Source organism: Crocuta crocuta, unplaced genomic scaffold (assembly GCF_008692635.1).
Source record: "Crocuta crocuta isolate KB4526 unplaced genomic scaffold, BGI_CrCroc_1.0 scaffold69-1, whole genome shotgun sequence".
NCBI lineage: Eukaryota > Metazoa > Chordata > Mammalia > Carnivora > Hyaenidae > Crocuta > Crocuta crocuta.
Window position 1 is genome coordinate 246,416 of NW_027551577.1, and position 14,964 is coordinate 261,379.

At 37.3% G+C, this 14,964-nt stretch overlaps 2 protein-coding genes across 2 annotated transcripts in view; one reads left to right on the plus strand and one right to left on the minus strand.

Annotated features, from left to right (window-relative positions):
* The window catches only part of SYN2 (synapsin II), a 191,144-nt gene that overhangs the window by 11,362 nt on the left and 164,818 nt on the right, over window positions 1-14,964 (plus strand). The window lies entirely within an intron of this gene.
* LOC144221178 (small ribosomal subunit protein uS10-like) overlaps window positions 1-14,964 on the minus strand; it is a 44,029-nt gene that overhangs the window by 1,508 nt on the left and 27,557 nt on the right. Inside the window, 2 exon segments of the mRNA XM_077751618.1 lie at window positions 4,125-4,175; window positions 9,964-10,053. Of these exon segments, the coding sequence (XP_077607744.1) occupies window positions 4,125-4,175; window positions 9,964-10,053 (141 nt within the window).

Here is a 14,964-nt window from a genome sequence, read left to right on the forward strand (position 1 = left end):
ATCTTTCAAATGAGAGGATTAAAACAGACATTCTCTGCAATCCTTTACAGCACTACATTATTTCCGTGTTACAGCTTTGTGCCATTTTCTTTTAAAAAAACTTTATAATTTATTCTATGGCATAATGCTTGTAAATCTTTGGGAGAAGAGGCATAGGTCAATAAATGACTAAACATGTCATTGAATGAAAGGCTCATCTTTGAGTACTCTCCATTCAGTAGCTCTTTCTTACCTCATCAAAGATGGGAACTGGGGACTTGTGGTTGAATTCCTTTCTTCCTGATAGATCTAAGAACTTTCGTGTACATATGTTGAAGTATTGGCTGAAAGCCTTTATTTCTTGATCCCTGCCATGTACACTGTGCTGAGCAGTTTATATAACATATGCATACACATCGTCTCATTTTACTCTCACAGTGATCCCGAGCAGTAGAAAGAATATTTTATAGGTGAGTAAACAAACTCATAAAAGTAGTCACTTGTCCAATATTAAATGTTAAGCTGAAATGTCAGGATTTGAACCCAGATTGCCAGATTCCTACACACACACAAAAGACAAATTTGCCAGTAGAAAAAATTAGATTATTTTTTATTATAAAAAGGTTGTTTCTTTTGCAAAAGGATTTACCATGATTCATTAATTTTTAAAAAATATATTTATTTATTTTTTAATTTATACCCAAGTTAGCATATAGTGCAATAATGATTTCAGGAGTAGGATCCAGTGATTTATTTAAAAATTTTTAATGTTTTATTTATTTCTGAGAGAGAGAGAGAGGCAGTGTGAGTAGGGGAGGGTCAGAGAGAGAGGGAGATACAGAATCTGAAGCAGGCTCCAGGCTGAGCTAGCTGTCAGCACAGAGCCTGATGCGGGGCTTGAGCCCACACACCGTGAGATCATGACCCGAGCCAAAGTTGGACACTTAACCAACTGAGCCACCCAGGCACCCCTCCAGTGATTTATTTAAATAGTAAGCACCCCAGCTTTTGGAATTACTCAATTTACAAAAATTTTATGTATAGATAGCTTTTTCAGGTTCATATCCTTAAAGAGAGTGAGGGCATGGTTAAATGTAGTGATATCAGGATGGAGAGTTGCATCCTGTTTTTAGTGTTTAATGGCACTCATGCTATGTGTGTGCCTCTAAATCTTGTAAGACCTTTAAAGACTACATACAGCTTTCCAGAGAGAGGAGAGGATGATAAAAAAAGGTTTCTCCGTTCTGCAGACATTACTTCAGTGCAGCAGGAGGAAGTAACTTAGAATAGGGCAGGTAACCTATAGAGAGAGTAAAGTGAGCAAATACCATAGATTTCTGAACTCTAAAGATGCCCATGCAGCATGCCTAAGAATGGGAGAAAGTATATTGGTCTTGTTTGTTGCTTGACAGCAGACATTTTTGAAATTGTAATCAGTTCATGTAAAATTATAAAGCAGATTATGATTGTATTCAGTCACTCTACCCATCTCTTCTCTTCTCTTTTCAGCAGCATGAAACAATATGAGCATATAGGACTAAGGATCAGAAGACCTAGGGTTGAGACCTAGCTCCACCATCAACCCTATGATGCTATCAGAGTTACATAACCTCTCTGAGCCCCTTTTCCCTCTACTTGACACATTTTTCATTGGAGACTTACTATATGCCAGACACTATTCTAGGTTCTGGAATAATGCAGACAAAAATTAGTTCCCTTAAGTATAAAATGGAGATAACAGCATATACACTGATGTTGTGAGAATTGAATAGAATAAGGTTTTGGAAAAGCACTTTGTAAAGGTTAAAGAGCCAGACTAGTGATTGTCGCATCCTTTCCTGTTTCCACCTGCAGGTACCCAACCTATCTTGGTCCCTTTTGTTGAGTTCCTCAAATTTGCACATTTCAGGGATTAGAAATATTTTTCTCTTTCTAGATTAAAGTCTGCTGCTCAAAACCAGAATTTTTGAAGGCTTTCTTTGGTATTTTTTGAAAGGAAACATAATTTAGATTTTTTTTTTAATAAGAGAGAAACATTACCTGTTTGGCCCAGCTCTATTAACAGTTAGGGACAGGACCACATAAATCCTTATTTTATTTAATAAATGAATTCTAAAATAGCTCTCCTGCAGTTTTACTTGTGACTGATTAAGGAAGGGTGGTTACAGAGGGAAATGAAGGAAGAGAGAAACATGTAGAATGGCTTTAAAAGGTGTGCCTGTATTCTTTTCTCTTATTCAGTCTTTCTTTCACATTGCATTCAGGGTATTATTTCTTTAAAAAGTTTTTTATGTTTGTTTATTTATTTTTGAGAGAGAAAGAGAGAGAGAGAGCGTGAGCAGGGGAGGAGGAGAGAGAGAGGAAGACACAGAATCCAGAGCAGGCTCCAGGCTCTGAGCTGTCAGCACAGAGCCAGACGCAGGGCTCGAACCCATGAATCATGAGATCATGACCTGAGCCAAAGCTTAACTGATTTCAGAGTATTCTTAAAACAGAAGTATTCACTGATTTTATAGAGTCAGTCTCCTTTTTAACATTCTTCTCTAACACATTGTTGCTTGTGAGGATTATTTACAACCTGCTCCAGTTTATCTTTTCAGATTCATTTGTCACTACTCTCTCAGTTGTAAACTTTTGCTATTTCCTGGATTACGCTCTTTATGAACACATTACTTGGGTTTCAGGATTCTGTGCTATTATTTATTACACATTTCCTTTAAAATGCTCTTGTTCTGCCTCTCTCTTACCTCAATGCTCCTTTTCTTTGCCCCATTCTCAGAGCATGAGGATACTGTCTATTGTGTAAGAAAGCCCCGTCCCCTCCAGCCTTCTCCATGTCTTTGCTCTAAATTCCATCCCTTATATTTGTTTCTCTTTATACTCTCATTTTCTACTGGTTGCTCCATCCTTGTAAATAAAGAAATAAGCCACATCTGCTCTTTACCATCTTAACTTCCAGATATGAAAGAGAAATCTCACTCTTGTCCCCACTTCCTTGTCCTATATTTGCCCCCTACCCCTTCACTGAAAATTTCCACCTTTTCCATAATACTGAAATTGTTTTTGCTAGGTTACCTCATTGCTAAATCCAAAGGAAGCTGTCAGTCTATACTTTCACTGATAGGCTTGACACTGCTTATCTTCTATTTGGAAGTCCCTTGGTTTCTGACTATGGCAATCTTTGTTCATAGTGTCTTTTTAAAGTTCCTTCTCATCTTGTTCTTTTCCTTTGCTTATCTCATTAAATGTAAGTGTTCCTCAGGGCCCCATATTCTGCCCACTTCTTTTTCACTCTACACACTTTCCCTGGTCCATCCACTCTTTAAGATTTCAGTTACCTCCTATGTGCAGTCAGTTCCCAAATCTCAACTTGTAGACCAGAACGTTGCCCTGATCTTTACACATATGTTTAGTTGCCTGTGGGACATCTCCATTTGGGTGATTAAAGGTGACTCAAGGTCATTTGTTTCAGTATTGAATACCTTATCTTCCTTTCCTATTGCAGCTCTTCTCATATTCTCTGTCTCAGCTGGGGACATCAATAGTTAGTTGTCTGTTTCAAGTTCTCATTAATTCCACCTAGAACATTTGCACGTCTTATCATGATTTCCACTTAATAGCTTGAATGAACTATTTAAAATACAAATCTGACTCTTTTACTCCTTTGCTTAAAGCGTTTCATGTCCTATCCCATATCTGGTATATAAAGTTCATAGCCTTCCTATGATTTGACCCCTGCTTGCTTCTTCTATCTCTTAACCATTTTCATGCCTAAACTTCAATTTACAGGATTATTGAACTGTTTGCAATTTCATTTACACATTACGGCATTCCTTCCCTTTATCTTTGTTTATGCTATCCACTCCTCCTGCAATTGCCTTTCTTCCATTTTCCTTCCTTTTCTTGACTAAATTCATATTCACCTTTTGAGACTGAGATGAATATTTCCTTTATCAGAAATTCTTCTCTTAGCTTCTGGAATATATTGGGCATCTCTGTTCCCTCCATGCCCTCTTTCAATCATGTGGATACCTTTATCACTGGACTCAACACAATGATCAGTTTATGTGATAGAGAGATCTTTGCAGCAGGCATTGGGTTTTATTCATTTTTATATCCTTAGCATCCAGCAGAGTGTCTGACACATTGTTTGAGTTCAGTAAATCTTTGCCAAATTGAGCCAAGGAGAGAGAGAGCTAGAGAATGAAAAAAAAGATAAAGGGAACAATGGTGAGGAAGACATATTCTAGGATTAGAGTATATGTTATTATGTTGGAAATTGTCTTTATTTACTGCAAATACAACTCTTAAAATGCTTTTGCTCTTACTTATGCTCTATGAAATACAAATTAACTTAATTACCAATTTTCAAACTGTCCAAATCATAAATCTATAGAGATTTAGCTCTGAATGAGAGCCATAACAGCCCACAATACTGGAAAATATTATCTGGTCAATGGCAGCTTTGAGCAGAGCAAAGGCAGATAGAATAAAATTAAAGGTTGAAGTTCTCCTGCATAGCCTATATTGACACTTAGCTCTCAAGGAGCTCACTTTTCTGTAGTTTTTCTCTTCCCTCAGTGTGAAACACTTCAATCTTAGGCCACTCAACCTGCTTGTTTCTTTCTCTTTCGTGAAAAAAAAATTCTTTTGGTTCATCCGAAGGAAAATTCTGGAGAACTAAAGAACATTGTGACTGAAAATGTTGAAAGGAAATACACAGTAAGCTTTTCATGATCTGACTCTGCTTGCCTCTTCAGTTCTAACTTTCTTTGACTGCCCCCACCCCCCGACCCACTTTGATAGCTGTGACAGACTACTTACGTTTAATTGAATGTACCATGCCCCTATGTCTTTATACTATTCCTGCTACCTGAAAGGCTTCTTCTCTGTTTTTGCCTGGATAATCTTCAAGACTCAATTCAGTTGTTGACTGTTATAGAGTCAAGACTAGACTTAAGTCTTTCCTTAATTCTTTCAATTTGTGTTAGAAACCATAATATACTTGCTTGTCTTGTAGCAATTAACTTGTATTATAATCAGGTTTTATTTGATTCTCCTCTCATCTCTTCACCTTCAACGCTGAGATCTCCTTGAACATAATGACTATAACTTTACTTTTGTTATCCCCAGCATTTGGTATGACAAAGAAGTTTTTCAGTAATTATTTGTTGGATCAGTCAATGACTTATGAAAAAATTATGAAAATATGAATGATGAGTAACTCTTCAGTACCCTCTAAATATAAAGAAATGATAGCTACATTAACCAAAGTGACAATTCAGTAAGAAGTGATATATAAAAATATTTTCATAAACCGTAAAATGCTATAAAAGCATTAATTATTGTTACTAGCTTCCCTTGATGACATACCTGCTCTTCTCTTCTATACCATACCCTTTTCTGATGGGCAGAAACACTCCATGCTTGTTATTGAGAGAATAGCCATGTGCTCTCCATTTCTTCCCCTCTTTCAGTCTAGACACTAACATGTCTTTGTTTACTTGAGCCTTTCTCAAATTTTAGAGTCAGTTCTTTCTTTTTACCTTCTGTCTAGGACCATTTATCCATCCCAGTCCTCCTACGTACAGCTATAATAACTTTCCAGGATATATACCTCTTATTTATTTCTCTGTTCAAGGGACCTAGCAACTTTATGCAGTAACTTCAGCGTGAGGTAATCTTGCAAAAAGAGGCTTAGATTTTGTGGGAGGAAACTGAAGTCCCTTTTGTTCTGTTGTGGACTCCAATCCTTGAAAGGCCCTAATATTATTAATATAAACTCAGTTGAATACTGTTTCTTTTATACTTCCAGGTTCCAGTAATAATCCAGAGAGGGAGCTGTATGTGGGGGGACATGCTGGAGTGTGCTGTGCCCAAGTCTCATGGTGCAGGGCTCCAAACTGGAGGGTATGTGGTGGGATGTGGTGACCCTCTGATGCAGCTCTAAGGTTACATATGGATATATTTCCCTCTTCAGCCCTTCTTATTCCCTGATGGTGAGAATTTAAATTCTGTTGAGTCCTGTTTATTAATATCTTAACTATTAGACAAAAGGGCACCAATGAAAGATTAATCTGCTAATTAATCAGCAGACATCTACTAATTTTAGTGTTAGTTGCCATGAAGACCACAACACCAGTTAAATAGATAGTTATGGAATATATGCTTTCAGCGTTGAGAGGTTGTACAGAATCTCGAGGAAGACACAAATTAGGAGAGTACAGTAGAAAGAGCATTGCAAACATTTAAAATGTCCAAATTCAAGTGTCTACTCTGCCAGTTAACTTTTTGTGTCACCAAAGGCAATTTAACTCTTTAAGCTTCAGTTTCTATTTCAAAAATTAGGGACTTGGGTTAAATCATTTATCTTCAGAAGCCTTTAGAAATCAGGTGATTTCTAGAAATCAAGTGAATTCTACAGGTTAGATTGTTAGACAGTATAAAGAGTTTTTCTGATGATGGGAGAGATTACTGTGGGCTAAGTCAGGAAATGCTTTGCATAAGGGGTAGTTCTGAGATCTGAGCTAGCCTTTGAAGGCTGAGTGAGATTTAGATTAGTGAGGAAAGAGAGATGCATTTCACTTAACAGGAAAAGAAAGAGTGAAAGCATAACAACAGTAATGAGTAATGTGTGTGTAGAGGAGATTTAAACTAGTTGGTATACAGATTTCATGGCAGGGAAAAGAGAGTTTGGATAAGTAGAGTGGGAGAAATGATGATAATACCTGCTGTATTAGGTATACTATATGACAGGCAGGTACTGTTCTATGTAGATGTATTAATTTACTTCCTAGGTTATCAAATAGATTATTATTATTAATTTATATGAGGAAAGTAAAGCTCATAATGAATCCAGGGTTTGAACCCAGGTAGTCTAGTTCTGAGTCCGTGCTCTTAATCAACATGTTGTGTGATCACAAGATCACAGTGTTGCAAATTTTTTGCCACTGAACACCGTGATGTTTTTTATCTTCAGTGATGTAGACACACATTTGACTTTGGACAACTTCTTATTCTCTCTGAATTTCAGTTTCTTCATCTATAAAGAGGAAATAAAAAATATCTCAAAGGGTTCTTATGAAAACCAATCAAAATAAACTGAAAACGTCGAATTCGTAGTCTGGGACATAGAGATGTTCAATAAATGTTTCCCCATGATGAGCAGATTTTGACAACAGCTTACCATATGAGTGTTTGTAGGAGACTTCAAGTCAAGTAAAATCATTTGGAGACAGATTTTCATGACACTAAAAATACTTTTGACAAATAGGACAAAGGTGAGTATTCCTTCATTTTAGTTGTAGTAGTTTGTTACATATAGTTTAGAAAACATTGATTTCTAGTGTTTTGAAACAGTCTCTGGGGAAGGTATTTTTGAGATAGCTTTGTTCTTTGAGCCCCATCACATTCATTGTCTCAATTAATCCTCCACACAGTAGTATTAGTGGGGCATAATTAATATTATTCTCATTTTATGCACGAAGGAATTCAGATGGGGAGATTACCTGAGCTCACATAGCCAGGAAGTGATAGAGTCAGGACTAGAACCCAGGTCCTTGACTTTGAGTTTTATATATTTTTCTATGAACTTCCTAGACAGAGTTGGAAGGTGCCATAGAAGTAGGTGGATAGCTGAGCTAGTTGGAATCTTATATTAAGTGGACAAGAATATCAGTTCTTCCAGCCATTTAACAAACTTCTTTGTTTTCCAAGAATATTTAGCTTAATGATTTCCCTTTAATGCTACTTCAAAATTCTCTTGCAGAAATTGCTAGGTTCTGACACTAAAAGCCAGTGAACAGTACCATGGAAGGTAGGGACAGGAAGTTTGAGACTGATATATTTTTTGGAAAGAAGGAAACCAAAATACCTCAGGATGCATCATAATGGTCTGGAAAGCGTAGGAGATATGGAGTCAGATGGTCTGGGTGAATTCAGGTATAGCAAGTTGCTATCCTTTTCTGAATCTCAATTTCTTCTTCTTTAAAATTATAGTAATAAGGGGCACCTGGGTGGCTTAGTCGGTTAAGCCTCCGACTTTCGCTTAGGTCATGATCTCACGGTTCGTAGGTTCGAGCCCCGCGTCGGGCTCTGTGCTGACTGCCAGCTCAGAGCCTGGAGCCTGTTTCAGTCTGTGACTCCCTCTCTCTCTGACCCTACCCTGCTCACGCTGTCTCTCTCTCTCTGTCTCCTAGAAATAAATAAAACATTTAAAAAAAAATTATAGTAATAATACCTGCCTTTCTTTCTTCATGGACCATTGTGAGGTCAAATAGTAAACTGTAACACACAGATTTAAGTATATATGGATTGAAACTATTGCAACAGGTAGGATTGAGAGTTGACATGAGGAAGAATTTCTCACTTGCTTCCTCTTAACTATTATCATGGGCTGTTTTTCTAGTTATTGGGAGTAGGAATTTAGGGGCGCAAATATATTTTTCCTAGTATCAGGGCTGCTGTGGAGGTAGTGAATTTTGTTGTTGTTTGACTTTTCTGTGTCTTCTCTCCCTATTGACACCTTTCATTCTGAGTCTGTGGACATATGTCCTATGACCTAGGTGGGACCCATTCCAGAGTAAAACATATTCTGAGACAATTTGGGACAGGAGATCTTAGTTTTCAGTGCAAGAACTAGTCTGTTGATTTTTAGGTGCTGAAATGTAAAATTAGGGGGAAATTTTGGTGGCTGGAGACAGTGGTGGTTGGAACCTCCTTGAAGTCAGGAGGGTCTTGGAAATTGTAGGCCAAATTATTGTTGGCATCCTTATTTCCTAGCCTTTAATTTTCAGTAGGCTAAGTTAACATCTTTGCTCAGCTAGCAGTTGTTAATGGTTATTGGCAATTCCTTTTAACAGGTTTTTGCTTTTTCACAGGAGGAGCTGGAAAATAGAAAAACATTCCTAATCCTAAATAACAAATAGTGGAATTTCAGCACTAAGATTGGGAGCAAAGGAGAATCCTTCCTTATTGCCACTTGCCACAAATTGTCAGTTGACTTGGCAGAGTGGGATTAGACTGATTTTCCTTTAGCTCCAAATGACGTATGCAGTCAGATTCGGTTGAAAAAAAATGTACTCAACTTAACTTTGACCCTTGGAAGGAAACTGGAAAATTTAGGATTCTGTAATAAGGTCAAACATGAAAGTAAAACTTTATAATTTATTTATGTACTTTGACTTGTGTCATCTCACTTAATTGTCACCTTAACCTTGTGATATAATTTGATATAACTTCCTGTTTTGATTACAAAACCAAAGCTTAGGTAGATTGTGATTTGTGTATAGTTACAACATGAAATAGGTAGAATGACATCTAAAATCTAGATTTTTCTTTCTCTGTGCTTTTTTCTCCTTACTTCAGTACCTCTTTTCTTTATGTAGATAAACTCCTTTCTGAGCCATTAGTCAATTAGGACACTTTTGCCTAAAAGCACTAAGGATGAATAAAAAAAATTGCTTAAGCTGGAAAGAGCCTGTATGGCCTGTGACAGGTGCTGCGTAGGTTGGTTGAAAAACAACTTAAAGATTATCTCCTTTCCCTATGTGTTTTTGTTAATGCTTATAATATTTTTATGATTTAGAATCCTTCTGGTGTTTCTGGTATATTTCAGACTGGTTTTAAGTTGTCAGGAAAGGAGATTTTTCATTCCAGAGCTCAATTCCTTTAAAGCTTCTTATTTTCCTTTGTACCTAGAAATTTATTTCTTAGCCAGATTTTAGGGTGGTGTCAAATTTAAGTTCCTACTAAAAAGACTGTTCTTTGCTGATCTATTTTTTTCTGCTGTCTTTTTCTCAGATAGCCAGTCCCTCTTGATACATCCCAGCCCTTAATTCCAGCTATAATTATATGCAAGGTTCTGAGAGTCAGAGGGCAGTGAGTGTGGGGGTAGGACAAGGCTATGAAGCTCCTGTCCCTTCTGATTCCATGTGTTCCCCTCAAATTCTGGGAAGACCCAGCACCCTCTGTCTTTCTCCATACCTTTTAGGAGCATCTCAGCAGTGGCCTTGAGGAAATAAAGACTTCCCAGAGATTTTTCAATGGTTGGTTTGGTTTTTCCCATAGTTAGAGCTTAAAAAAAGGCACATATAGATGAGACTTTTGTTTACTTTTAGTGGTCCCCTTCCTTCTTCTTACTGGGAGTATTTATTGTGAGGTTTCCCATGTATTTCATTCATTCTTTCATGAATTATTCTGTAAGAACTGACACTATAATGCTGAGCACAAGAACATTGTCCCAACTTCACAAAGCTTATAGTTTATTTGAAAAGATAGTCAAACAAGCAATATAATAAAGTAGGATTTATTGTAATACCAACATGATTAAAGAAAGTTTTATTTTAGTTTTTTAATTAAAAAATTTTTTAAAATTTATTTCTGAGAGAGAGAGAGACACCGTGAGCAGGGGAGGGTCAGAGAGAGGGGAAGACACAGAATCTGAAACAGGCTCCAGGCTCTGAGCTGGCTGTCAGCCCAGAGCCCGATGCGGGGCTCGAACCTACCAACCGTGAGATCATGACCTGAATCAAAGTCGGATGCTTAACCGACTGAGCCACCCAGGCACCCCTAAAGAAAGTTTTAAATAGAACATATTTCTCTCATAACTTTGCCATAGCAATAGAGCAGCTGCTTTCACATTTTTCCACATTCTCTTCCAATATTTGACTATATGCAAACATATTTTTTTATATAATTGTGATTGTTGTGTAGCTATAATTTCATATTGTTTTTTTACTTATAAATAATTTTTACATGTTGCTACTTAATATGGTTTTTTCATAGCTCTTGTACCATGATTTATCCCATTATATTTCTATTAGAAAACTGTTGATTTCCATTTTTTCATGATTATTACATAGTAAGCCTATAGGCATTCTCAATTTTCAGGAAAGGAACTATTTGATCAAAAATTATGATGATATATGTAGCTTTTGATAGATATTACTATACTGTTTCCTATAAAAAGTTTTTCCAGTTTGTAGTCCATCAACCTTTTTTACCGCACTTTTCAGCACATTATTATTTTTTAAACGTTAAATAGGTGTAAAAGCAATATTTGAGTGTTTTTTAAAAACAATGTATTTGTTTTGAGAGGGGGCAGGGCAGAGAGAGAGGGAGAGAGAGAATCCACGAGGGGCTTGAACTCAGAAACTGTGAGATTGTGACCTGCAATCAAGAGTCGGATGCTTAACTGATTGAGCCACCCAGGCACCCCAAAGCAATATTTGAGTGTTTAAGCATGCATTTCTGTGAGTACAGGTAAAGTTGGATGTTTTCCCTAATGTTTGTTTATAAATATGTGAACCAGTTTCTCTGAACTTTTGGCAGTTTACATGTTGATTTGCTTGGGACATTTTGATTTTGAATGGGACATTTATTGTTGATGAGGAGGAATGGATGGCAATGGGTAGAATGTCTTCTTGGGGATTAGGTCTAACTTGGCAAAAACTTTTGTGATGGTGGAGTCAAGGGTCATATTCTTTGAGCTAAAATCAGTACTACATGTCGGGCTGACACTGGTGGGGTCTATACTAGTCTGTAAATTCTTTCAGAGCAAGGGCTATGTTTCATTCTTTGCCTCAGCTTTTAGCATGCTGGCTGACAGTAGGCCTCAAAAATTGTTGAAGGAATATGAATTTCTTGGGAGCACTGGATAAACTCCTTCTCTAAATATTATTCTCACCTCTTCTTTAATTGCCTATGTCACCACTTAAGATTTGTTCTTTGGATCTTAAAGATTTTCTAATTTTGGAATCCTCTAGGAATTTATTAATATCTATAGGAGGATGACTATGGTGGTCTCAGGCAACATACTGGAGATTATAACCACACTATGAGAGCAACACTTTGTATGGGGAGAACATACAATAGACACCTGGCGGTGGAAGAGTGGAGATGAGGTGAGAGAGATGCTCCCGAAGAGTAGTAGGAGGTTGTCAAAATAAACCTTACCTATTGTGAAAATCCCAGGAATATGAGAATTAGAAAGTAATCTTAGTGGTCACCTGAGCCTTGGTGTCATAATGTATAAATGTCAATGAGAATGTCTACTTTCTAGGGTTATTGTGAGACTTTATTGAAATAGAGTAGGTTATGAAAGTGCTTTGTAAACTCTAAAGCGCAATGTGAAAAAAAATGATTGTTCTCATCATCATCTCATGGAGGAATCCAAGAATAGGGAGATAATGCTACTTTTATTTTTTCCCAGGAGCTGGTATTTATTTTTTATATTTTGCTGCCAATCTTTATCATATAAAAATGAAATAGAACCTTATAAAGTGTTATTTTCCCCCAAGGGAATAGTGAGGAAGGATGGAGGATGGCAGGGCAGGAGTGGGGGCTGGGGAAGGGAACTTTGGGGAGTAAATAGACTTTGTTAAGCTTTTTACTACTTTTGTAAATGATTAGTTTTTTTCTGCCTAAGTCTTTTTCCTAGGGGTGAATGAAAATAACAAGAAGAGGAAGATAAAACAACACAAGCATGGCAAAGAGTGGGCCGTGTTCAGATGCAGTGATTCGATAAAGAGGAATCATGAGCTGATCCTGGAATAGTAGATTGAGATCTGATAAGAAGAACTTTGAATGCAAAGCTCAGAAGTGTAGTCACTTGGGAATAGTGAAGGTTTTGGAGCAAGAGAGTGATTTAATCAGTGCCTTCCTTGGAATGTTTATCTGGAGACCATGTAGAAAATTGAGGAGGAAGAACTTGTGTTGGCCTGGAGACTTTAGGAACATATTTTGGTTGTCTGTCTATGAGATACTAGAGGCTTATACTAGTGGGACCATGACAGTGAAGAAGGGGTTGATAGAAGGATATCAGAGTGTAGTCCTGGGCTAAAGGAGCTCTGGGGCCTTATGGCCTTCAATCTATCATCTCTTCAAGAGGCTTGTTTTCCTTGTAAACTTTTTAAACATTGAAGTATTAAAGTGCATGAATAATAAATGTTTAGTGGATTGGGTTTTTGCAAAGTATAAAGTACAACCCAAGTCAAGATACACAACATAACCAATACCTGCTAAGCTTCTGTAGTACCCCCTTCATCATTGCTTCTCCTCCTCCAACACATAACCATTATTTTGACTTCCTTCGCTATATATTAATTTTGCCGGGTTTGAGCTTTATATAAATAGAACCATGCAGTATAGACTTGTGTCCAGCTTCTTTTCTTTGACATTATGTTCATGACTTTTTTCTGTTCTCTTGAATGGAGCATTACTTCACTTTTTTTTTCATTGCTCATTTGTATCCCATGTTTTGAATATATCACAATTTATTCTGTTGATAGATATTAGGTTGTTCGCAGGTTGGGGATGTTATAAAAAAATGCTGCTGTGAACAATTCTTGTATATCTTTGATGAATATAGGCTTTTGTTTCATACCTTGGAGTGGAATTTACTGACATAGAGCATATGTATGTTCAGCTTTAATAGGTACTACCAGACTATTTTGTAGAGTTTTATAGAGTTTACCAGTTTACATTCCCACTAGCAGTCTATAAGAGTTCCTTACCAATACTTGTGTATTTGCCAGCTTGAGGGCTATAACAAATAACATAGGCTGGGTGGCTTAACCGAAAGAAATTTATTTCTCACAGTTCTGGAGGCTTTAAAGCCCAAGATCAAGGAACTAGCACAAGCAAGTTTTGGTGAATATCCTCTTCTTGGTTTGTAGATGCTATCTTCTTGCTATATCCTCATATGGCAGAGAGAGAGAGAGTTCTGGTCTCTTCAGACTCTTAAAAGAGCATAAATCCCATTGTGGAGTTCTACCCTTATAATCTCATCTAAACTTATTTGCTTCCCTAAGGCCCTACTTCTAAATACTGTCACATTGAGGATTAGGACTTCAACCCATGGATTTGGGGTAGAGGGAAGACACAAGCATTCAGTTCATAATGAGTTACATAACAACTCAGTATTGCAGTATTTTAAATATCAAAGGCTTTTATGTTATAAGAAACTTGAACAGAGAGAGCCATATCTAACATAGGGGGAGAAGAGTACTACTGGTTATTGAATGCGTGCTATATACCAGGTACTGCCTAGCTGCTTTTACTTACATTGTCTTGTTTAATGAAGATAACAGTCACGTGAAATTAGTGTTATTGCCTTGATTTTATAAGCCATAAAACTGATCTCAGGGGTTATCAGGCAGCTCATAATTGCCAACCAGAATTCAACCTAGATCTTGAATCCAAGCCAGTCACATCACATAGAAACTGCATTTTGTCAGTGAGGTGCCTTTTGCTTTTTTTTTTTTTTTTGGTGGCTAGAGGGGGCTCTTCTTGATGACCCTGGAAGCTCATTATATACATGACTCCCCTTCTGAGACTTAGTACTTAGGTGTCCCTGTAAACAGCAGCCTCCTAACCAGACAACCCTCCCTACACCTTCCCCCATCCCAGTCCCTCAGTCCCTTTTGCCTTTCCACTGAATCTCTTAGAGCAGCCAGTCATTAAGACTGTCTCAGGGTAGGTATTATACTGGCCTATCTTTTGCTCCAGCTGGCAGGCTGACGGAAGAAGCTGACAGAAGAAGCTGCCATAGAATTTTTAAGGCTAGTTAAACCTCTTATTTCTATCTCACACCGTAGCTTTTTACCCCCAAGAGTAGGAAGGCAAGAATGACATGTAATAGGGCTAGCTGGAGGAGACCTGGGTCCTGGCCCTAGTACTAAATTATTGTATGCCCTTAAATATGACATGTTCCTTCTTCTGATTGAAGTTTTATAATTTATGAAAAGAGGGGGTTGGGTTGGAATAACTGGTTCCATGGACCATTCTCAGGGCTTACTGGGGGAAGACCCACATAGGAGATAGCTTTGGATCCTCTGTGTATTATTACAACCAGAGTAACTCTGGTTTTATTTGTTGTGTGTGTATTAGCCTTTCTCCTGATATTTTAGTTAAAGCAAAGGATTATATAACAAATATATTCTTGAAATCCACTAGACTTAGAAGATCTCTTATAAGTGAAAGTAC